The sequence below is a fragment of the Mytilus trossulus genome, chromosome 13 (genome assembly GCF_036588685.1).
Source record: "Mytilus trossulus isolate FHL-02 chromosome 13, PNRI_Mtr1.1.1.hap1, whole genome shotgun sequence".
NCBI lineage: Eukaryota > Metazoa > Mollusca > Bivalvia > Mytilida > Mytilidae > Mytilus > Mytilus trossulus.
Genome location: NC_086385.1, coordinates 26,561,014 through 26,585,851, shown reverse-complemented (window position 1 = coordinate 26,585,851; position 24,838 = coordinate 26,561,014). Strand labels below are relative to the sequence as shown.

Below are 24,838 nucleotides of genomic sequence, written 5' to 3'. Positions count from 1 at the left end.
ATGAATCTGAAAACGCATCACACGGTATAGCTGACTTATATAAATCCTGAAATCAAATTTCAGAAATCCTTGTATTGAAGTTCCTGAGAAAAATGTGACGAAAATTTTCAACTTGGCTATCATGTGTAAAATCATACAAGTGTTCGGTAAACAGGAAGTTGTCAAATGATCAATGTGAAAACCCACCACACAGTATAGTTGACTAAGATAAACCCTGAAACCAAATTTCAGAAATCCTTGTATTGTAGTTCTTGAGAAAAATGTGACGAAAATTTTCAACTTGGCTATCAAGTGTAAAATCATACAAGTGTTCGGTAAACAGGAAGTTGTCAAGTGATCAATCTGAAAATGCATCACACGGTATAGCTGACTTAGATAAACCCTGAAACCAAATTTCAGAAATCCTTGTATTGTAGTTCCTGAGAAAAATGTGACGAAAATTTTCAACTTGGCTATATATATCATGTGTAAAATCATACAAGTGTTCGGTAAACAGGAAGTCGATGAATGATGAATCTGAAAACACATCACACGGTATGGCTGACTTATATAAATGTTGATACCAAATTACAGAAAGGGTTGATGTGTAGTTCCTGAGAAAAATGTGACTAAAGTTTTGTGGGACGGTACGACTGACGGACGGACGGACTGACTGACGGACGGTACGACGGACTGATGGACAGACAGAGGTAAAACAGTATACAGTATAAAATGTCAGATTTTTTGAATTTTACTATATATTTGGTTTTCTGCCATTTAAGCCCCCCTCCTTTAAAATTCCTGCATCTGTTCCAGTGTAGGTTTCTTACATGTACATTATTTGGTCTCTGATTGATAACTCACATCCTTAGTAATCAAAATTGTTACTACATCTTGAACTTATTCTTATATAACTCAATTCTCATCAGTGGTAATTGTCTTATGTAATATCAAAATGTTTCTCATCAATTTCTTTGAATTTGGTTTTAATGGCAGAACTTTCAGTCTCTGTTTAATTCATATTCTTTTTTTCATCAGACTATCAAAACATCTTTTTCTTCTAATATATGTATATGAAAATGATAAAAGAGATGTGGTATGTGATTGCCAATGAGACAACTATCCACCAGGGACCAAAAGAATGTACTCAAGGTCACCTTACGACCTTCAACAATATCATCAAAATGTAAGAAATGATGTTAACCAATCAAAAAGATCACTGCAAGAGATATGCAAAACAAACAAATATGGAAAACAGCAACTAACAAAAGCTACTGAATCAAAAGTTCCTGATTTTGGACAGGCAAATAAATAATGAGGCTAAATGTCTAACAATGTTTGTGAGCACTCAATCCTCCCTCTAACCTGGACAGCAATAACAACACAACATTAGAACAAAATTTAATATTCAAAGGCAACGTCTTCAGGGCCAACTATACTCTATTTATCTCCCACTACCTCTTATTTTGATATTTTGATGCCACTATACCACAGGCCCTTAGCCAAAAATTTCCAAAAGGGGGGGTTCTTTGGACCCCCTTTTTTGGGCCAATCAATGCATTTGAATAAGGACATGGTTGTACCCCCCCCCTCCTTTTAACTGGGTTGGTAACCCCTCTTTATAAAATGGCTTGATCTGCCCATGAGGTTCATTTACCAGTAAGAGGCGATGTTCCAGCAAACAAATTAAACAAAATATTTTTTTAAAGTATGATATGTTTTGCAGCACTTCAGTCAGACTGTAAGACTAGTACATTACTGTGAGGTTCACTCCAGTTTAAGAAGAAACATTTTTCCAGTACACAATTTTATTTAACAAATATAATTTTTGAAAGTTTGATATTTTGAGGCTCCGCAGCCAAACTGTGCATGAGACAGCTTCAATCCAGTTAGAAGCGATTTTCTTCTAGTAAACATATTTAACAAAAATAATTCAAAGTGATTTCACTTATTATAATTACTATGAACTTAATGACTATTTTATCCACAGTGGGAGTCCTCTCCATGTTGACTCATCTTCATCAGTATAATAAAACAATTAATTATCCGTAATTATTAACGAGGCATCCTAATTAAAATGCGCCAGGCAACAGAACTGCATGTCATCGTGTGATAGTCCATTTATCTAAAGTCTACATGCCTTTCTAATCCTCCCCCTGATTTGAACCATTTCTTAAGAGGGTGTAAAAAGGGGTATCTGCACGGAAGAATGCAAAATAAAATTGCCATTTCACTATGAACGAACAATTAAAAATTTCCCTCTTTTTACCGATTTCACGAAACACAGTGAATAACGAACATTTTTTATGGCTGCACATGAAATAAAAAATGGCAAAACATGTTGCAAGAAAATAACCCTTTACCACCTCTCTTTAATGTCTAGGAAAATTGTCTCTATGGTCCTTAGATTACACCATTTGTTTTCCAGAAGTTCAGAGGTTTGTTTAGAAACAGCTGTCAAGAATGTATAGACCTAATTCAATGTTCCACCTCAAAGTTCAGGTACATGTATGTTCCACCTCAAAGTTCAGGTACATGTATTGTAAGAAAAGTAATGTCAACTTGTAAGATGATAATTATACTTGTAATATATGTCACCTGTTGTCTGTATTCTAGAATGTAAGGATTGGGTACCAGATTTATAAAGACAGGAGATAAAAGTCTAAAGACCTGGTTTCTGTTTCTCTCAGGTACCAGATTTATAAAGACAGGTAATAATGGACATGGTTTCTGTTTCCCTCAGCAATAATACAACTGTGTTACATGCAATTACAATATATATAGAACAAACAAGACAGAAAAAGAACCAAAAAAAGTGTATTTTGGAACCATTAAAGAAAGGGGATGAAACCAAAATACAAGGCCACTTAACCACCTGCAAAGAGAATCTAAAAAAAACAATTTTGGCATTAAGGTGGCTCATGGGTACAAAAATTTTAGCAAAAAATTAAACCTTTATCTTTTCATTACAAAGTTATTTTTTATACACTATTAGTTGTTACTTTATGATATGGTACAAAAAACAACCCCAAAAATTGATTTGGTTTGGCCCCAGATGACTTTAAAAATTGAAAACGCTCCAAATTATCTCCCTTTGGTGCAAAAATGCCATTTTTTGGCCTTAAATTTGAAATATCTTTTTAACTCATCGGTGACCTATATTTTTTATTATTGTTTTCAAATAAACTGTACATAAACTAAATAATTGTAAAATTTAAGCGATTTCTTATATTATGTTCTTTTTTTATTTCGATATTTCCTCTTTTTCTCCTATTAGTTCAACAGAAAAAAAGGAAATTAACAAAAATGTATGCTTCTTCCAGAGGCAGATTTTAGCTTAAATGAACGGTGACCCCATTTTTTTATTTCATTTTTCTTTTAAGTATATGATAAAGCTCATTTATGAAAAAATATAGGGAAATCCTATATTAGGAAAAAAAAATCATTTATACCCAGGAGCCCCCTTAAGTGATGACTGCATTTCAAAACCTTGAACAATAAAGATACAGAACAAATGGCAAAAAAACATGAACAAACATTCAATAAACTAAGGATGAGTAAAAATATGACATTATATGCAGAACAGAATCTGTTTCTTATCAACAATTGATATAATGTGTTTACATTCTCTATAAAACATTGCCCCTCTGATGTCATACTAACAATAATTTATAGTAAACGTTAGGGTGAACTGACCAAGTTCTTGGCAACTTTTAGTAAGGTCATTCCATGAAGGTCATTTTTACAGTAAAATCTAATAAACGATGCTTTGAATCCATGTAACACATTTAACTTGACGAAGTTTGTAGCAGCCTTCATTAAAGTCATTTCTACAGTAAAATCTGATAAATTGAGCTTTATCCACACATTTAAACTTGTCCATTAGTTTCATAAGCAACCTTCATTAAGGTCATTTCTACAGTAAAATCCTATAAATTAAACTTTGAATCTTCACATTTAACTTGACCAAGTTCTTAAGCAGCCTCCATTCAGGGCATTCAAAATCTACAGTAAAATTTATAAATGATGCTGCTTTAAATCCACTACACTTAAAACTTGACCAAGATTCTCATAGAGTGAAATCTTGCCAATGCATGGTACTTAAACCATCATTTCTAAGATATATAGACTAAGTTACTTAAAGGCGTTTTTAATATTGTGTTTTATATGTTAGTCTTTCCGCTACAGTCTTGAGAAGATAGTTATTTGCTGTTGCGAGTAACTTTTAAAACTCACATCCTGTTAATAAGCGTTGAGCCTTTTTCACACTTATTGAGAATTCACTGATATGAAACATGACGAAACAGACATTTTATTACTTGATAGAAATAGACATTTCTTGTAGGAGGACTTACTGTATGCATAATTAATCAAATACAACAAAAACCCAAATTTCTGAGATTTTTTCATGTAAAAAACGCACAAGCTGTCAGTTTGGTTAAACGTAATCATTACACATATTAACAAAAACCAGGTAATTATGCCTTTGATAATTAGGCAAGGTGTTATACACTCTGTATAACATCTGATCAACGAAACAGAAACCAGGTCTCAAGCACAATTTGTCTATATAGATCTGGTACCCCAACCTTCATCCTAGAATATTGACAACAGGTCAACACCTCCATCTGTATCCTGTTCACCTGTGAGGCTGTGTTTGTGTTCAAGTGTTTCATGGGAATTTTTCATATCTAAATAATATAAGCTATGATTTTTCTCCTGTTTAAATTGCTATAATATTTACAAAGAGTTTTCAATGAGAGCTTCATGTAACAGGAAATCTTTTTTCAGAGGATAGATAAAATGAACATATCCTGACCCCACATTACCAAACATTTACCAAATTTCTTTTTATGTAGAAATTCCTGTTTTTGCATGATTCTGATCCACCCTTCCGTTATACTTGAAATTTTACAGTTAAAAAATTCCAATAAAGCAGGTAAAAAGAATGTCACTTTGAATATATCAAACTGTTTTAACACTTTTATCAAGATCTATTAAACCAGATTTTTTGAAGGTAGACAATCGTACCTGACATGGATCACAGATATCAAATTCCACATCTCTTAACTGTATCTCCTTACCCGAGGCGTTATAACACCTGCTAACATTCATGTGTTTTAATCTTATATCATTTGCATTAAAATCTGATTTTTTCAATTCGTTCATGTTTTTCAACCCCCCATTCATCATTCTTTTAATCTGATCCTTTAAATTTGATCATAATTTTTTACCTCAAAACATTTCTACATTCATTCATGATTATAACCATCTATTCTTTCATGCCTTTTCTTTCTTTCCTTTACCATGTTTACCGGTAACTATCTTTTTAATTTCGTAAGAAGACTTAAAGATCAAAACCTGAGTACACAGGTAGACTTGGTTTAAGGAAGATAAATATTTTAACCAGTTTATACAATTTCCTTAAAACAGTGAGTTTGCTTTTGGTGTTTAACACCATTTTCAGAACTCTTGGCTTCTTCATGGCAGACAAGGAAAAAATTGGATGCCCCGAGGGAGGAAAGACCTTTGGCTGGAAAACTGACAATTCTAGTCAATTAAGGTTGGAGTTGAGCGCACCTCACTCAGTGTTCATACATCCTCATAATGAAACAGTAGATGAACTCATAACTAAGACAACTGGGACCAAAAAAAGCCCCTCATTGGTGTGATGGCAAGCAGAATTAAAATAAAATAAGCTTTTTCAAAACTAATGATATATTTATGAAAATGACACCAAAGCAATTTCCATAAACACAGGGTCAAAGAGTTATTTCCCTTAAGGCTTGTAATATCTCTATCTATAACTTTCCATTTTTATCTATCTCGAATTCCATCAGTTCAAAATGTTAATTATATACAATAATTATAGCTTATTCAGCATAAAATTATAATGGCATCCACACCTGTATAATAAACATGCTTTAGCAGTTATTTCATCAAATTTCACATCATTGTCAGTTTTTTTCTACAAATGGAATTCTCAATTTATCTTTATTCTAATTAAATCATAATTTCGCTGCACCTCCGATTACAATTGCATATGATAAGCAATTAACAGAATGTGGTTAAATAAAACAAATAACCACAGAGCGATTATGCAATTTGCGGGTTTTTCTTTTCTTCTTGCCTCAAACTGTAAGTGTATTCTTGTCCTTTATTAACTCCTTTTTATGACGATCATTGCATTTGATAAGGGACATATTGTTAACATACCCCTCCCCTTTAAAAAATGGCTGGATCCGCCCCTGACCCTAAAATCAAACAATGTTGTACCCATGAACTTTGAAGAGGAATAAGTGATTGATTGACTGATTTTTAAATTTATTCGGCCATCAGCCCCCTGAGGAACTGGGTGATTGATTAACTTTAGATGTTTTACTACTTAAAAGACCACTCTGCCAAGGAGCCCAGGGGAAAAAGTCAAAGGTACATTTAGTGATGGGTGCAGCTAAGTAACCTTGCATGCCAATGGTTTTTTTTTAAAAAGCAGACTTTTCAGCATTAAATTATAATAGTTTCTACACCTGCTTGTTATATAATAGACGTGCTCCGACAATTACATCATCTTTCAAACATTTCACTTTTTACTGAATCATTGCAATTTGAAATCTGTAATTTTAATTATTACGATTCTAATACTGATAATTTCTATCACCATAAAATTGATGCTTAAACATATATGATATAATCATAAACTTTAATGGAATGTACCGAAACATGGAATGGATCCATGAACTGGATTGTAAAATAATCTATTGGTGGGAAAACCTGAATATTTGCATAATTGATTTACCAATTGAAACCAATTTACTGGTTATATACACAATGATTCATGAACAATGTATTTCTAAAAATATTTAAGCATGGTTTCCATTTTATCAAAATCTTTAAAAATTTAACAAGTGAAAGTATCAAATACACTTCAGAGCAAACAACTATCCTAATTAATCCAATCCCTTTACATTTTTCATTTATAATGCATTATGCATAGACATATGGCAACCATTGCTGACTGTATGGCACTACCCAAAATATTCACTGCTCATAGGAAGATGCGTTTGAATCATTTGTCAATTTTCTGCCATAGATAAATCGTTTCCTCCTACAACTTCCATTTCAAAAACTGGCTTCTATCATTAGCCATTGATTTTTCCACCTTCCCTTTTTGCCCTTGTTGGAATTTTGGAATATCAGTTTTAAGTGAGTCCAATATTGGAATATCAATTTTGAGTGAGTCCAATATTGGAATATCAATTTTGAGTGAATCCAATATTGGAATATCAATTTTGAGTCATTCCAATTAAAACTTATAGTAGCACCCTTTTTGCCCTTAGAATTTGTCAAGGTGAACCTCTGTGATTTAAAACCTTATTTTTTGTACAATTACATAATAAATGGACTGAAAATTTACAATCACGATTTTAAAGCCATTATGATCTGAATGTACCATACAAAATGTCACAGTGACAAACACTTATGGAAATTAATATATATAACTTGACTTACATAATTTAAGACCTTCATTCTAAATATTAAAATATAGATAAGAAAAACTTGAGAAGTTACAAAAAGAACACCGAAAAAAAAAATGAAGTATGCAATATAATCCCAAAGTACATAGATTCAGACAATATATTTTGTTACACAAACATAAATATATCTCTGGTCTTAAGAAAGCATTGAACTTGATCGCCAGACGGAGATTTATTTTCGAGTGTCATAAATCACCTTATGTCCTTATGATTTCATACTGATCTTTAAAGTCTATTAACACTCACAAATCTAAAACTATCTTAACGTCAAATCTCAAAATTCACGCTAATTGTCTTACGGAAATTAATTTTTATGAAAAGTCATATTTTTACCTTCTGATACATGAAACATAAGGGTATTATAATTTACAGATGAAAATAGTTGATACGATTGTCTACCGTAACTCTCCGTGAACATAATGCCCACCCCTACGCGATCATAAATATTTTTGACGATCATTGATAAGACAGTTAAGTGACAGGTAAACACTAACATATATATTTTTTCCCAGGTTTATCTTCATGGGACAAGCATAATCTTGGCATCAATATTGAGGCTTTTGATCTCTTTTTTTTTTTTACTTCGTCTTAAATTTGTCATATAACATGAAAAAGCCAAACTAAGACTATACTATGAACATATAACATGAAAAAGCCAAGCTAAGACTACTATATGTGTTATAAATAGTATTCTCAGTGCCAAAGGATACTACACACTAACATTTACTTCTTTTACTTTTAAAATTGAAGCATCTGAATGTATTTATAATTTTTTTCTCTTATATTGTGTCATTATGGCCCTAAAATTATAATATCAATTGAAGATCATGTTTAAGTCATTTTGCTTGCAAAGTAATGTTTTAATAACTTTCAGCCTCAGAATTAAGTGTTTGCTGTGTGACGCAAGTTATATATGTGCAAAATTGACGATCTTAACTGAGAGAGACAGAATGAACAACTTAACTTTTTTCAGTCTTTAATATGTCTACTTTTGCAAAAATATTCTTGTCCTTTATGACTAATATAATAATTTGTACTTCTTGAGACGAAGATACAGTTAGCATTCCTTTCTCTAGTTAACAACTGGATGACTAATGTCCTTCATCTCATTTTCATATTCGCCCATACTCATAGTTTTTTACAATCTATTCAAGATGACTTACTTTTAAGATATGTTGTGTCTGTGTCTCAAGCAGATTAACAGATAATTGGATGAACAAACAGACACGATGATTGCAGCACCCCTCCCCCTCCCAATTTTTATTTAAACTAGGGGAATTACAATCTTAAACGGGTACCTCTTCAAATGAATACAAAGAGTGGATCTGGGGGTACTCAGGACTTGTTCCCCCTCTGCTGTCCCACCTGACCACATGGTCCTAAACTTTTATTTTTAATAGGTTTTCTGAATTTTTTACTCCCCCTTTTTTTAGTTTTGATTAGTATGATAAGGTCACTCAGAATACATTGTAAAACATATGGAATTGGTAAAATTTTGTAATTGAAAACAGGTTTTAATGTCACAAATGGACAAAAAACATATGGTGGCAGAATTATTAACAACTATAAAGAACTCAATTAAACAGATGACATCAAAGCAATGCTGAGTTCCAAAGTGAAGTTTTCAATTTCTGTCATGTGCAGGAAGTTCGCTTTTCCCGTAGTTTTGTGATTAGCTCTTCAGCGACACTTTAGCATTACATATGAACTAGTGTTAAGGTGACATAGTTCAAGAGGGTATTACTTGATCAAAAGGTACTCAAACAAAAGTACTGAATTAATCTGTTTATAAATGTCGCGACAGTTCAAGATGACCGAATTGCTGCTATACTGTCAAGTTGTCATAATAAAAACATTTCGTTTTATTTTATATTATTTTATATTAACGTTTTGTATTTATTTACATATTCATAAAAGGACAAGACACCCTTTTCAATACTTTCATGTAGTATTTTTCTGTTCTATTTAAGATTCAACCTTAAAAAGTTTTATTATTATTTCACGCTTTTCAAAATTGTGTCAGTTGGATAAATTATGCTCTTCATAAATGGACAAGTAAATAACTTAATTAATAAACTAAATACTTTTAATTCAGAAATTAAATATGATGGTTTAATAATTACCAATAATTAGCCACAAATATTTCTCTAATTATAGTAACAAATCATTGGGGTCAGGACTACACAATATGTTTTTGTTAAATTATGCAGATATAAAAACTATTGTGGTCATTGCCTAACAAAATGAATATTCATAACACAATTTCTAATACCTCTGGAACTACCAAAATTTATGGTAAGTGGGAAATAAAAAGTTGTGCCTTTACATATAAAGTAAATTGCATGATCTTGAGTACGAAAAAGTTTGGAAACTTATATCCTATATGCAGGTGAAGCTGGTATATTGCTTCTAAGGTGGGGGAAAATAGATAATTTCAAAATGAAAGAAATCTCAAAAATACTACATTTTTTGTACTATATTAAATGCCGAAAATATAAACATGCGTATCATAATCTTTGTTATTAATTATCAAAGTAACAACAAATTCTTAAATCCATGCCTAAATTGAGCTTCCGTAACTTAAAAAGAGACAAAATTTCAAATAAAACGTTGGATGAATCAGAATGGGAAGAGATGTACATAAATTAACCCACAAACACCCTGGCATTATAAACAATAGCTGTTTATATCCCAATTAATGTCTCAACTTCCTGTTAAAAAGTTGCAGGTTGCATAATTATAATGCCATGTTCTGTTTAAATCAACAAAATGCTATTTCTGGTGTTAACTGTTCAAGTCTGCCAACACAGCTATTTCTTGCTTTATTTTCTTTCACATGTTACAAAAAAAACGAGCTTAGAAATTGATGTCCGTTATATTTGTATTGCATATTAAATGCAGGTTTACTGTAGATTCATTTATTTTCGTGGGCACCAGTTTTCTTGGATGAAGGCAAACTTGCTTGTTCATGGACATTTAATTTTATTGTTTTACTAAGTGTCTTTATTATAACAAACCCTTAGAACATTTGTCATTCTTTGAACATTTAATTTCTTGGTTCACCTATTCCCACAAAATCCCTGAGAAATTTGTATTCAACGAATAATAATGAATCCACAGTACTAGAGGTCAATCAGCGTAAATGACATCAATGAACACTCAGGGGAAGTAAGAATTGGGATAGAGAAAATGTACATGAATGTCCTTAAATCGATAGACATTTAGTCAAAGCAGTGAATGATATATTTGACATTATAGATGTGAAAAATGAAATGCAAAAATTCAAACATTATATCTTGCAAAACTTTATTGGAACAGGAAAGAACCTGAATCAAAAGCTTCTGAATTGAGAACTTACAACGCACAAGAATAAATAACTCATCAATGAAACAGACTTAAAATTTGCTATATATATCAAGACATCCAATTGTCTGCATAAGACTAATCAGTGGCACTCAATACAAAAAGTTGAAAGCCAAATCAAACATGAAGTTGAAGAGAAGTGCATGCCTAAAATTTTGATAAACTGTGCCAAATACAGCTCAAGCCATGATGCCTAGGGTTAGAAAAACCTTCATGCTATGAATAATTCAAGAACATGAAACCTTATCAATGATATGACAAAAAGTTCATTTACACTTTGAGAAACCTTTCATACTATCTATACATTTTGAGAATATCCCTATGCTAATTGCCTAGAACACTGACATTAGTATCTCAGGTATGCTTTGTGAAACATGTAATAAGTAATAGTAACTGAATGGTTTATGTGTTTTATGATAATGATTCCTAGAGTGCAGTTAAGGTCGAGTCATAGTGTAATTATTTTATGACTTGAACCACTGTGATAACTACTGGATACTGAGTTGATCTTTGTATTTTATGATTGCTACTGTCCTGAATCACTGTTGGGTGGTCAGAGGCAGCTTGTTATCTCCTGAATTAGATCAACACAACACTAAAACAGTGTGGCTACTTCATAATTGTTTTATGATTTGAAATAAATTCTTAGGTATAAATTGCTTTGTATTTGAATGTTTTGACACAAAATATTTGAATAATGTTAAGCGCAATTTTTTCAGAAAGAATTTGTGAGATAGTGTGTTATCTAAATAACAACCTCTAGAACTATTGTATTGACACTCAACTAAATGACAGTTTAAATAAGCTTAACTAAAACTACCTTCTGGTATAAAGTTTTTTGCTGTGGTACTTGTGAGTGATTGCTGCCAGGCTCTGGTTGTTCTGGTGTGAAAGAAACCAGGATAGGGGTCAAGAGTTGTTCGTCTGAAAATTGCCTGTGATCTTTCTGCAAGTAGTTCCGTATTTTTGTCGTCATGAACACACAGTCCACTCGTTTGAAAATTGTCACAGTTAAAGGCCGCTGGCATAATAAATCCCATTTTCTCCATTAAATTTTTACATCCATTTTGTGCTTTTTCACACAATGAACGACATGGCTGAATAGGTTCTTCCAAAACCGTGCAGACTGGAACATACATCGAACACAAAAAAAGTCTCAAATGGGGACTACATTTTGCATCCAGAAAGGGAGATAACTGCTCAATCTCTGAACCAGCTACGACTTGTGACTGGTGGTGGAATACATTAGGCATTATCGTCTTGTTATATGGGATGTCTTTACACAAAGGTATAACTATTGGTTCACATTTACCGTGCTGCTGAGCACGGATGTTCATTGTAAAAGTTGTGACAACAAGAACTGTCCAAAAATGGAACACTTTGAGTTGAGATGGCATCATTCCTCTAGTTCGTTTAGGCAATCAAATAACATTAGCTTAGTATCACTCCCTCTTGTTGATGAAAACTGTTTACAAAACATTTAAAAATACCATTGAAACACAACATTTTCTAATCTGATACTTTTTGCCATGTGTAAAACGTAAAAAAAGATTTTATATTTGAGTGGAAATTGATTTAAAACCAAAAATACTGTGAGACAGAGAATTGATTTCAACTTACCTGGATGAAAATACTGTGGAATCCAGTTTTTTTTTAGGTACCAATTTTACTTGATTGAGGAAAATTTGTACTTTCATGAATACTTGATTTCATGATTTAGCTTAAGTCAGCATACAAGTCTATTGGAAATTTAAATTTTATTGGACACACAAATGGGTTGTAAACCCGTATCCACAAAATCAATGAATATTGGCACTCAAAGAAAAATATAGAATCCACAGTAAATGAAAAATACATACACAGAATCAGAAAATGTATTTCAATGGTATTTTTAAAAGCAGTATAATGAGGTTCACACATAATTTAGGGTCCAACTGCAATACATGACAAAATTCAAAATTATCCTACAACTCCAATAGCCATGTTAAAAATCCTTACATGTGTGTTGCTAATCTACGAAGTACAGCTTACTCCTACTAGTGTCCTAGTGTAATATCCAAGTGCCACCTCTTCAAGGACAATTAAAAGCATACAGAAAACATTTTGCCCGCACTTCATTTACATTTATATTTGTAACAAATTATGACAGTTAAATCTAATTTTCAAGTGTGGTAGGTAGATCAAAAGACCTTCTTAACCTTTACCCCTTAACAATTAATATGTTTTCTTAAGGAAAACAAACTGCTTACCATTGCAGCTTATAATTACATGATAAGGAATTTCGTATTATCAAAACTTTATCAAAACTACAATCAAATAATTATGGTTCTTGAAATAATAATATGAAAATAATCAAGCCAATAGATTTGAGCATGATTGGTCTCTATTACAAATTAAAGGCTTCAAATGATGATCATTTTAAGCATGTAGAAGACAATTGAATGTCATTTACAAGGGAGATAACTCTTGAAAATGGGAAACAACTCATGTTCTGAATGAATGAAAAAAAGAATCATCATCAGACAATGAAGGTAGCAACCACAATAGAAGTAACTCTTTGATGAACAGTGGAAGAAGGAAGGAAACAATTCAAGGGAAGTAACTCTTTGATGAACAGTGGAAAAAGGAAGGAAACAATTCAAGGGAAGTAACTCTTTGATGAACAGTGGAAGAAGGAAGGAAATAATTCAAGGGAAGTAACTCTTAGTTGAACAGGAAACAATTCAAGGGAAGTAACTCTTGGATGAACAGTGGAAGAGGGAAGGAAACAATTCAAGGGAAGAATCTCTTTGATGAACAGTGGAAGAAGGAAGGAAACAATTCAAGGGAAGTAACTCTTAGTTGAACAGGAAACAATTCAAGGGAAGTAACTCTTGGATGAACAGTGGAAGTAGGAAGGAAACAATTCAAGGGAAGTAACTCTTGGATGAACAGTGGAAGAAGGAAGGAAAAAATTCAAGGGAAGTAACTCTTTGATGAACAGTGGAAGGAAGGAAACAATTCAAAGGAAGTAACTCTTTGATGAACAGAGGTAGAATCATCTGACTTAAGGAAGGCAACATCTCAGATGAAGTAATTTGTGGATGAACAGAGAAAGAAAAAAAAAGAAGGCAACAATTCAGATGAAGTAATTTGTTGATAGTAGAGAAAGAAATAAAAGAAAGCAACAATTCAGATGAAGTAATTTGTTGATAGTAAAGGAAGAAATAAAAGAAAGCAACAACTCAAGGAAAGTAATTCTCAGATGAACAGAGGACATTTAGGTTACATAACAACTAAGTAATTCTTGGTTCACTGTGTATCTTCTTATTACAGAACAACTATTTTTGACCGCAACTCTTTTCAAATAAAGTACGCTATATTTGGTTTTGTGAAAGGCTTTATAAGTTGCATAATTTTTATGATATTAAATCTGTCACTGATCCATATTTTAACCAGACAGTTGAAAAAATAATATTCAATAACAGTGTCAAATAGACTATTTAATAAAATCTTATCTTTGTTACTTTCATTTTTTTTACTGGTGCAGAATTAAATCTTCAAGTAGTTTGCACTGGTCCCACAATAAAACAGATCTGGCATGATGCCAATGTACATACACACCCAGACTTAACATAATTTATGCAAATTAGATAACATCAGTGTCTATTATGTAATAGTACCTTTTTACAGTGGGGATATTTTACTAAAGAAATTCAAACTGAAGAAGCCCTCCTGTGACAATATGTTGAATTTATAATTTCAAAAAGATCTAGCTAAAGAAATCTGGAGTTCTTGATGCTTGATCAAGACCTAACATATTTGTAACAAGTGACAAAATTTTCTTCAATGGTCCAATAAGTTTGGGCCAAAATGGTCCAATTAAAAGACACATCCCTATTTGTGGATTCAAATTTTATTTTATTACTTGAACAATACGTAATGCAGTTCACATGTACCTTTACGGCTGAAATTATTGAAAACAAAATGGAAACCAACGAATAATAGTGAATTGACAGTAACTTTTTCCAATCCTGTGGAAATGTGGATTTGTTATCATTTGTTGGATATTCATTTCAATGGATTTGGTGGTACAAATTGTTAAACAAATTACTACTTTTTTTAGTCTTCTAATGAGGAGATTTGCAAAACCACGAAAACAAATATCTGATCAGACAATGCAAATTTTCTGAAACCATAAAAAAATAAAGGAATCAATAGTATTCCATTGTGAGGTCCTGCATGGGATGCAGGAAACAGATAGATTCCAACATTATAGCAGATCTATACATTTATAAATCTCCAGACATCTGAAAATGTATTCTCCCCCCATGGAGCACCTCACGTAAATCCTTGACATGGGATGCAGATACATGTATTATTCATGTTACTTTTAAAATGTCAAACACTAACTACATTGATATTTGTATTTTATTCAAAACTTATTTTAAATGATATAACACATCCAAATTCTAAACCTTGTGTAATCATTTTTTTTTCTTTGGTCGTGTTTTAAACCTTGAAGGAAATCTGTTAACAAATCTATCTACTTTAAATTAAGACTGACACAAGTACCATAGTATATGAGACCAAGAAGGCTTGAAAAACTTAAATCAAGTAAAAGGTGTTTTTTTTCTTCTTTTAAATGTTATCCATTCAAGCCTGTTTTCAATGTTCATGGAATATATAATGTCCCTGTGTTTATTGGTAAGGGAAAAAAAGGTGGCAGAAAACTATTGTTTTGGCAAAAAGAAAATTTATCCTGTGGGGAAAACCCTTTTCAAAATGACTGGATCCATGTCTGTCCTCCATAAACCCTACAACTTCCCGAAACAGCCGCCCTCTTCTAAACCTCTATAAAGATATCCAAAAGTCAACATCAATAAAAGATTTATTTCTGTTTATGATTGTTTTGAATTTCAATGATTTTCGTTTATCTGTAAAACATCATGTTTCTTGACAAGAGCTATCTTTGCCCCCATCCCCTAGGTATCTATAGGGAATCAATGGTTATCTTTAGTGCTGACAGCTTTATCAGACTTCTGTAACTGCTAGACTGAAAAGTTTCAATTATGCTATCAATTAAAACAAATAAAAAGTCATTTCATTGCAGGCATAACAGATACAAGAAATTCCAGGTGTAGAATTTTTTTAAAGCTTATTCTGATGTTTTAATGGCTGAGCTTCTGCACTTCTAAAATTGCCAATGATTTTTATGTCAATACCCAGCACAGTGCTCCTGGTTCTATTGAGCAAACAAAGGGAGTTATACCTATTAGCTCGGTGAGGAAATTACGCATTACTAGAATTACGCAACAAAATGGGCAACAGTTATTTTTCTATGCATGACAACACATTGAATAACTAAGATTTGTTCAAGATTAAATATCTCTGACAAATTTTAAGATAAACTAAAATACCTAACACTAATGTTTCATATTCCTATCATTTTATGTGTTTCAACTTCATTTATCTAGGTTCAGAACTTTCATTTGAAATGGTGGTGCTCCTATAGCTAAGAAGGAGCATACATACAGTTACTGTTTAAGGAATTAAAAAATTTGAAACTTGTGCTAGTGATCTCAAATACTTAAGAAGGGTCAAATCTATTAAAAAGAATCCAGTTACAGTCTCCTTTAGAAAATATGAAGACTGTAAGTGAACTCCACGCTTAACACAATTGCTGCTCTTCATATTATCATAGCAACACGTAACACTTCAGAAAATGGTGTGAGCACACTATAATCTAGCATGATAAATATCATCTAGCCAAAGGTTGATAAAACTTCAAAACAACTGAAAGCATACAGATGATCCCTTACAGTCATTTAAATCCTTTCCTATTTCAGGCACGGATCCAGAAGGTGGGTTCCGGGGGTTGGGTTCAAGATTTGTCTGTTACCAGCACTTCAGGTAAAAATGTTTGTACAATGCATTTGCAAAATATATAATGACCTTTAGGTAAATGATAAGGGACTTGTGCCTTATCTAAGGATTTTCTTTGAGGGCAGAATGATGACCAGTAATTTATTGGCAGAGTAGCTAAACAATGATGTAACCCCCCTTTTTTCTTATAGATATCACCAATAAAACTAAGTTACTCTTCATTTATTTTTAGGATTGTTATCTTTTGCCTTTGAGAAAATTAAGATTTTATTAAAGACAACTAAATGTATGTTATTTGTTGGAAAAGTTGCCAACAAAAAAACAATCAACGCCCAGACATTCAATTAAAATTCACATTTTGTATTTGTTTGATGATATTGGTATCACTTGGGTATAAAGCTCTGCTATTTCCATTAACTTGGATTTTTGAATAACAAAAATGTCAACCCAGTGCAGACTGACAGAATTACCCATTTTTGAAATAGAACAAAATCGAAGAAAAAACAGGCAAAAAAAAACAACGTATTTTTAATTAAGTAATGTCTTTTCAAGACCATTCATTTCTTAAATTAATTTTGTCCACGGTTTTACATTTTTTTCAAAAGGCAATATTTGTACATCTACATCTTAACCTACACCTGTTGACAGCTATTGACCTTTCACTTCTTTCAAATAGTATACTGGCCTCAAATCTAGATCTACTACTGGAAGTGAATAAGCCAAATAAGGGGAGACAATTCTAAATTAATTTAAATATTCATAATGGGAGATAACTCTCATTTAGCTGCTGGGATAACATGAATTTTAATAAAAGCCAAACAAGAAATAATGTGTGCGTCCATGCAGGTTTGAACTGTACTGATTAGCTATCTAGTGGACTGAAGATGCTGTGATAATTACTATAGTTGATCAAAGATATCCATGATTATGTTTGATTACATGTACATTTCATACAACTCATACATGTACCGGTATATCATTTTGCAACTACTTTGTCTCTCACAATGCATTGTGCTTAGATCCTATAATCCTCTACTGTTGATCAGACCAGCAAGGATATGAGCCAGCAACCCAACAAAAAAAAATAACCAGTAGAAATCTAAAATTTATACAATTTATCAGTTTACTCTGTAATTAAGTCATTTGAAATTTATCATTATGGTATATCCTTCTTTAAACCTCGCTATTGACCTAAGAAATTATTGTAGTGTTGTTTTCATTTTTCATATCAATTTGTAAGGGTAGTAGACAATGTAACAAGCAAGGTCAAGAAACCTAATACTGCTCTCCACTTGTAAAGAATTGAAAATAATTAATAAGTGGAAAATACTTTGAGGAATAAAATGTTCCACCCATACTTATAACTACATGTACTTTTTTGATTCAGAATCTTAGTCATTATAATTAGCCCAAATCAAAAGCTTATACATATGTTCTGCCACTTTGTAATTTCTATTTTAGTATTTGTTTTTTTCTTTTTTTAAATAACATGAAGTTTGCCCTTCATCTACCTACATTTTGATTGTTTTCTCATCTTTAAAACGTACACCTGTGTTCTGCATCTTTCTATTTCTATTTCAGTAGTCGATTCTTCTTTTTTTTTTTTAAATAATGGGAAATTTATTGTAATTACCCACATTTTTATTGTGTTTTTCATCTTCAAAAATGTATACATGTGTTCAGCATCTTTCTAGTTTTCTATTTCAATACTCAGATTTTATTTTTTTAAATAATTGGAAATTTATTATATCTACCCACAATTTTATTGTTTTCTCATCTTACAAAAATTTTGTATTTTAAACACCAAAGAGGGTGTTAGCTGTATGGGGTGTATTTACTGTAGTATCTAATCTACACATCATGTTATGGTACCATAATAATAAAATTCAAAATTTAGGAGGGGGTATTTCAGAAATTTAACCTTTAATGCATGATAAATGCAAGAACAACTTCATTTGATTGCATCATGAGGTATATTTAGAAATAATTGACACATTGAGGTATAAGACTTCATTATTTTGCTATGGTATTCAAACTTACATGCTGTGATGTGTGAGGGTTTACTTTTTCTGCCCACTTTCATTAAAATCATAACTTTGTCTCATAAATCTTTTCTAATCTTTCACAAATACTTGGTAATATTTTCACTCCCTCATATATGAATAACTCAAGACAGATTCCTGATCTGCCCAAATAAATGTTAATTTATGGTTATTATTATTTTTTAAAAATCAATAACCTTATTTTTAATTTTCAATTGGGTATTTTCTAGGTTGTTTTTCAGGCTAGATAACTGTTTTCAAAATATATATTTTTAGTTAAAATCTTTCATTATACCAGCCCAGTAGTCAGCACTTCGGTGTTGACATGAATATCAATTATATGGTCATTTTATAAATTTTCTGTTTCCAAAACTTTAAATTTTTCGAAAAACTAAGGATTTTCTTACCCCAGGAGTAGATTACCTTAGCCGTATTTGGCACAACTTTTTGGAATTTTGGGTCCTCAATGCTCTATAACTTTGTATTTGTTTGGCTTTTTTAACTATTTTGATCTGAGCGTCACTGATGAGTCTTATGTAGACGAAACGCGCGTCTGGCGTTTAAAATTATAATCCTGGTACTTTTGATTACTATTAAAGAGATTTGACAGAGTCTAATTAAGTTAATGGGAAAGCAAAACAATCATTCAATCAAGAGTTAACGAAATCAGGAAATTATCAAATAATTTTACATACAATTTGATATACATTCCTGTACAGAACCCTAGGAGCAAAAAAAAGGGGACCCATTCAATCTAGGGGAGCATTATTCCCACCACCCTTATAACCAGTAAGTATTTATAAATCAAAGTTTTGAGAAAATAAAATGACTATGAAAGCTGTAATATGATTTTACGTCCCAAAGAAAGGCTTTGGCTATGGGCCCATATATTTTTCATCCAAAATTTATATTGTCAGTATCTATTTCCAAATCACTGACCTTTTTATGCTAATTTAACCTGTCATTTTATTTTTGATACAAGTCTATGACACTTCACACCTAATTGCTCTCCAACCCCTGTGGTCACAAACTGACCATCAAATGACAACTATAAACTGACCAGTACAATATAGGTATCATTTGTCAAATCCAATTAACATATATCTTTAAACAAGATGAAAACACCAGATTATTTATATCCAAAATCTACATTAAAGGCAGCTATGTGACCCTTGATCCTTTACCTTTTAGTTTTTTTCCTTAGATGTAAAACAGAATTCTTGAATCAGCAGATCTCATGCACATAATGTCTGATTTGTTGATTTATGTTACAGAAAGGTTATGAAAAATTAAACAAATTCTGATTGCATGAGGATGTGTAGGGATGAGTGTAAGACTTTGTTAATTTAATAAAAACCCTTTAAAAAGCTAAATTTTTGCACCTGACCCATACAGTCAGGCCACCTGTCTCTTGCCTCTGTTTAATCTAGTATGTTTTTTGTTGTTATTTAAGCTCATTTATATGTTTCAGAGTTTAGTGTGACACCCATTTTCAATGTTCTAGTACAAATTTGTTCAAGGGGCCAGCAATCTCCAGGTGCAGTAATTTGTTGCTGTGTTGAGGACCAATTGGTGGCCTTGGGCTGTTTTCTGCTCTTTGGTCTGGTTGTTGTCTCTTTGACACATTCCCCATTTCCATTCATAAATTTATTACTAATGAGGTGTTAATATAATGACATTGAAAATGCATTAAGTCTAACTAGTTAGAGATAAAAATCTACAGTTTACTAAATTACAGTATTTAATATTAGGAATACTGTACAGCTTTAACATTCATGTATCATGGTTCTCAGATATTAGACCCTTTAAAAGATTAGGGCTAAAAATTTGATGCATGTAGCTGTTAGGGATCATTAATGGTAAATAAAAAATTGTAGGAGATAACAGAACATTGTCCCCTTCATACCAGAAACCAATCTAATGCCTGAGATTTCAAGACTTACAGGTCATGCCATACGCAAATAAGTTGAATACACAAATTAGGAAATGCATATTTTCAAATGCTTATTTACCTGGCTATGAGCCAATCAAATTCCACAGTTGCAGTTATACTATTTTTATATTGCATATTTAAACAGTAATAAAACAAGTGCAGTATTATCCTCCAATGTGATTATTTTATCAACAAATAAACGATATCTACCTCAGCCTTTGCCCTCTGCCAATATTGCTTACTTTACTGTTTTCAAATAACACAGATAGGTTTAACTCTGCCAATAAATTAGCATCATAACACCCTCAAACAAAATCCTTAAGATAAGGTACTAAGTCCCAGAGCATTTACCAAAGGGTCATAATATATTTTGCACATGCATATATACAAATATTATATAAATGTTATCTAAAGCAAACAAGGGAAAACCAGAATATGTTGCAATTGTGAAATTATTCAATGCTTGAATTTGCTTTATCAGAATTTTTTGGAGAAAAAACATCGTCATTGAATGTAACGTTTACTGTGGATTCATTATTTTTTGTGGAATACTCAATTATTTTTGTGGATTTTGGAACAAATTTTTAGTGAATTACAAATTTACATGGTCAATCAAGTACAAGTTTGCTATTGGGTTGAATGAAGCCCTAGATGACAAAACCAGCAAAAAATGCAAGATTTCCTCAATCCACGAAAAAAAGTACCCATTTAAATAAATTAATCCACACTGCACAGTAACTTGATACATCAAAGGAACTGAATAAAATTTTAGAATAGAAGAATAAAAGGGTATAATCTATGAGTTAAGGGAGATGTGATTGCTGATGAGACAACAATCTGCATGAGACCATTGTTAACAAACTATAGGTCATTGAACAGCCTTCAAAAATGAGCATGACCAAATGCAAAACGATTCAAACAAGAAAACCGATGTCATGACTTATGTATTCTCGTTTCAAGTACTGCGGTCTGTGTACATGTTTGCAATACCTGTCAGAAAAAAACATGCATAAATGTACAAACCGACATGCAATTAGCAGTTTCATTGTTACCTAATTATATTGTAATAATATTTCCGACAGGTTACGAGCTATTTATGACATTGTTCCCCTATTTATAATATATTTATATTGTAAACATTGCCAAAATTTGCTTCATAAAGTACATATTAGAAATTTAAACATAAGTGTTATTTTAGCGGTAATAATCTTTATTTAGATCATAACAGGTTTAAAAATAATATTTATATAACTTATAAGTCTATTTTGATTTAAATTATCCATTAGTACCATATATATACAACTACACCGATGTTGACAGTTACATTTCCGATTAAAAACATCATTAAAAACACGATTAAAAACATGCGTTACAATGCTAAGAGCCAAAAAGAGACCGTTAGAGACTTGTACTGATGATGTTCAAAACATGTCATAAAAAAGACATACAGTGCATCTTTACAGCTACATGCATTTATTGTTGCAAATCCTTGACCTCTGGACAAATGCGCAAATAATTACTAAAGAGAAAGATGGTGCTCACAAAAATTGTAGACTAAAAACGAGCTTTGAATCATGATTTTTTTCACTGGCTTTTGTGAAAATTGGTAAAAAAAGCAAAATGTGACATGCATTACTATAGTATTTTGTTGTCGATCACAAATCTTTGATAGTCTCAGCTAAATTTAGTCCTAACTTATTTTAAACTGCCTTCAATATGACTATACTAACTTAGAGTTTGACATATGATATAGATGTCTATTGTTGAACACCATATTTGTATTCTCAAAGTCTTTTCAGTTTTTTGTGTCATTACCCTTTTGGGATTGTAAATGTCTCATTGACTTATACTAACATCTTTTTAATTCATATGCTCAATAAATATGACAATTAAACAGACTGTTACTGACAATTAATAATCTTCCTTCATTAAGACCAATTTTAGATTTAGAATTAAATTACAAACTCTTGTTTGATGCTCAGAAATTAAATATATTAAATTGTTCGTAAATTTGAATTGTTAACCAATTACAAAGCACTTATTGTGTACTTTATCGTAAAGTACAAACATTCAAATATAAATCCTTTATCAGAAAGATTTTGATTATGACCAATACAAATATATATAATTTGAAATAATTAGGGACTATTAGTATGTTATTATAGTACAAATGTGACCGGGACACAATAACCCCATTGTTTGCTAAATCATTGGCCATCAAAATACACTTAGTTTAAATTTAGCATTGAAACCTCACTTTATTTTGTTTCAATTTGTGGGAAAAATGATAAATGATAAACTAGTATCTCAATTGTTTGTAAAACAATTGAAAGGTCTTTCCTGTAAAAGTGATATTTTCGTAATGTACTTTGTACGACCTTTCGTTTGATATACGACAAGCATACCTTCTCAAAATTTTCGCTTTTAACACTTAATGACCTCATCCGCCTACATTTTTGAGATTGGAAGTATGATATATGTAACATAGAGCAGTTGAGCTTTCATTTCATATGCGACAACGCCATGTTCTAGAAAGTTTGATTTTTGCACTTAATAACCCTATCCAACTTATTTTTGGAGGTTGGGAATTTGATATTTCAAATGTACACATCATGACCTTTCATTTGATATACAACAACCCTATCTTAAAAGAAAATTTATTTTTGCACTCAATAACCCCATCCAACCCATTTTTGGAAAACGTCAATTTGAAATTTAAAATGTACGCTTTATGTTCTTTCATTTGATATGCGACAACCTTACCATCTGATAAATTTGAATGTTTGCACTTAATGACCCCACCAGTCCCCCTGGGATAAAAAAAAGGGGTTTAAAATTTTCATTTTTAAGTAGAGTTTATTAAGACCTTCAATTTGATATATCAGATGACCCCATTTGACAAAGTCTAAATAATGATGCAATATCAACTATATAAATAGAAGTTATGAAACTTACAAAGTCAATGCAAAACTTGAAAATTTCAAATTGATTTTTTGGTGTTGTTTTTCCATGAAATGTTTTTGGTATTTTGTCAAACATATAACTATGTTAACCTCTTCAATTTCTAAAACATTTTAAGTAGTAAGCTCTTGTTGATTCAGAAATACATGCCTCCGCTCGCAAAACTTCAAACTGCATTATCTCTAAAACGACAGCAGATATCTCAAATCTGTTAAATTATAAATGATCTACAGTTGAAGGACAACATTATAGAAAAAGAATTGGGACAATTTCAAAGTTCACCAAGGTCACAATTAATCATCAAATATATGATGCAATACCAAACTTAAGAACCGGAAGTCGTAGAGACATGGGAATATCACCAATCAACTCAGGACCACTTAACCTTTCAAATATCACAAGGTCAAGGTCATTGTATACTGTGAAGGTCAAGGTGAAATTTCGTCATGACCTGACTTTGACCTCAAATTGAAGGTCTTGAATTACTGATCATCTTTGCAGTTTATAGTAGGTTGATATCTGTTACCTTTAAAAAGATATACACACAATACTATACTTTTAATAATCATCCCGTTGTAACTTTTGAACAGACGGTCGGACATTTTTGGGCTTATTATATAAAATGTAGAGTTCGTCGAGAGGAACATTTTATACGCTGTATGTAGGCAGCAAAGTCTTATCGTTTTCCTAATATGTAAGCTTGAAATTGCAGCGTATTTTTTTTTTGCACTCTGTGACCTTTTACCTTGGGTGCATATTGAAGGTCACATGAATTAAAGATTATTGGTGAAGGTCCCAAGTCTCTACGACTTCCAGTTCTTGAAATAGATTTTTTCTAAAATTGTATACAATTTTTCAAGGGGAATAACTCCTTATAAGGGTTAAGTACAAAATGATTGTATATGTTCATTAACATTGCCATCTGTTCCTGTACATGTTGCCGTTTTCAAATCGATTCTATCTCTAACATTTTTTGAGAAATGAGCAAAGGAAAGAAATTGTTTCAAGGGGAAATAACTCTCAAAGGGGATGATGAAATTCTATGCAGCCTCATATGGTAATACATCATGATGAGATGTACCTATTGTCCAAATAAGATCATGATATCTTTAAAAACAACGTGGGGGGGCCATGTTGAAAAAAATCAATAAAAGGGAGAT

At 31.8% G+C, this 24,838-nt stretch overlaps 1 protein-coding gene across 1 annotated transcript in view; it reads right to left on the bottom strand.

The window, feature by feature from the left end:
• Positions 1–12,870, bottom strand: part of LOC134694200 (collagen alpha-1(I) chain-like) — a 98,670-nt gene extending 85,800 nt beyond the window's left edge. Inside the window, exons 1-2 of the mRNA XM_063555196.1 lie at positions 12,737–12,870; positions 11,698–12,342 (exon numbers count right to left, since the gene is read on the bottom strand). Coding sequence (XP_063411266.1) covers positions 11,698–12,277 — 580 coding nt within the window. The 5' untranslated portion in view covers positions 12,278–12,342; positions 12,737–12,870. The remainder of the gene's footprint in view (positions 1–11,697; positions 12,343–12,736) is intronic.
• Positions 12,871–24,838: the final 11,968 nt, after the last annotated feature.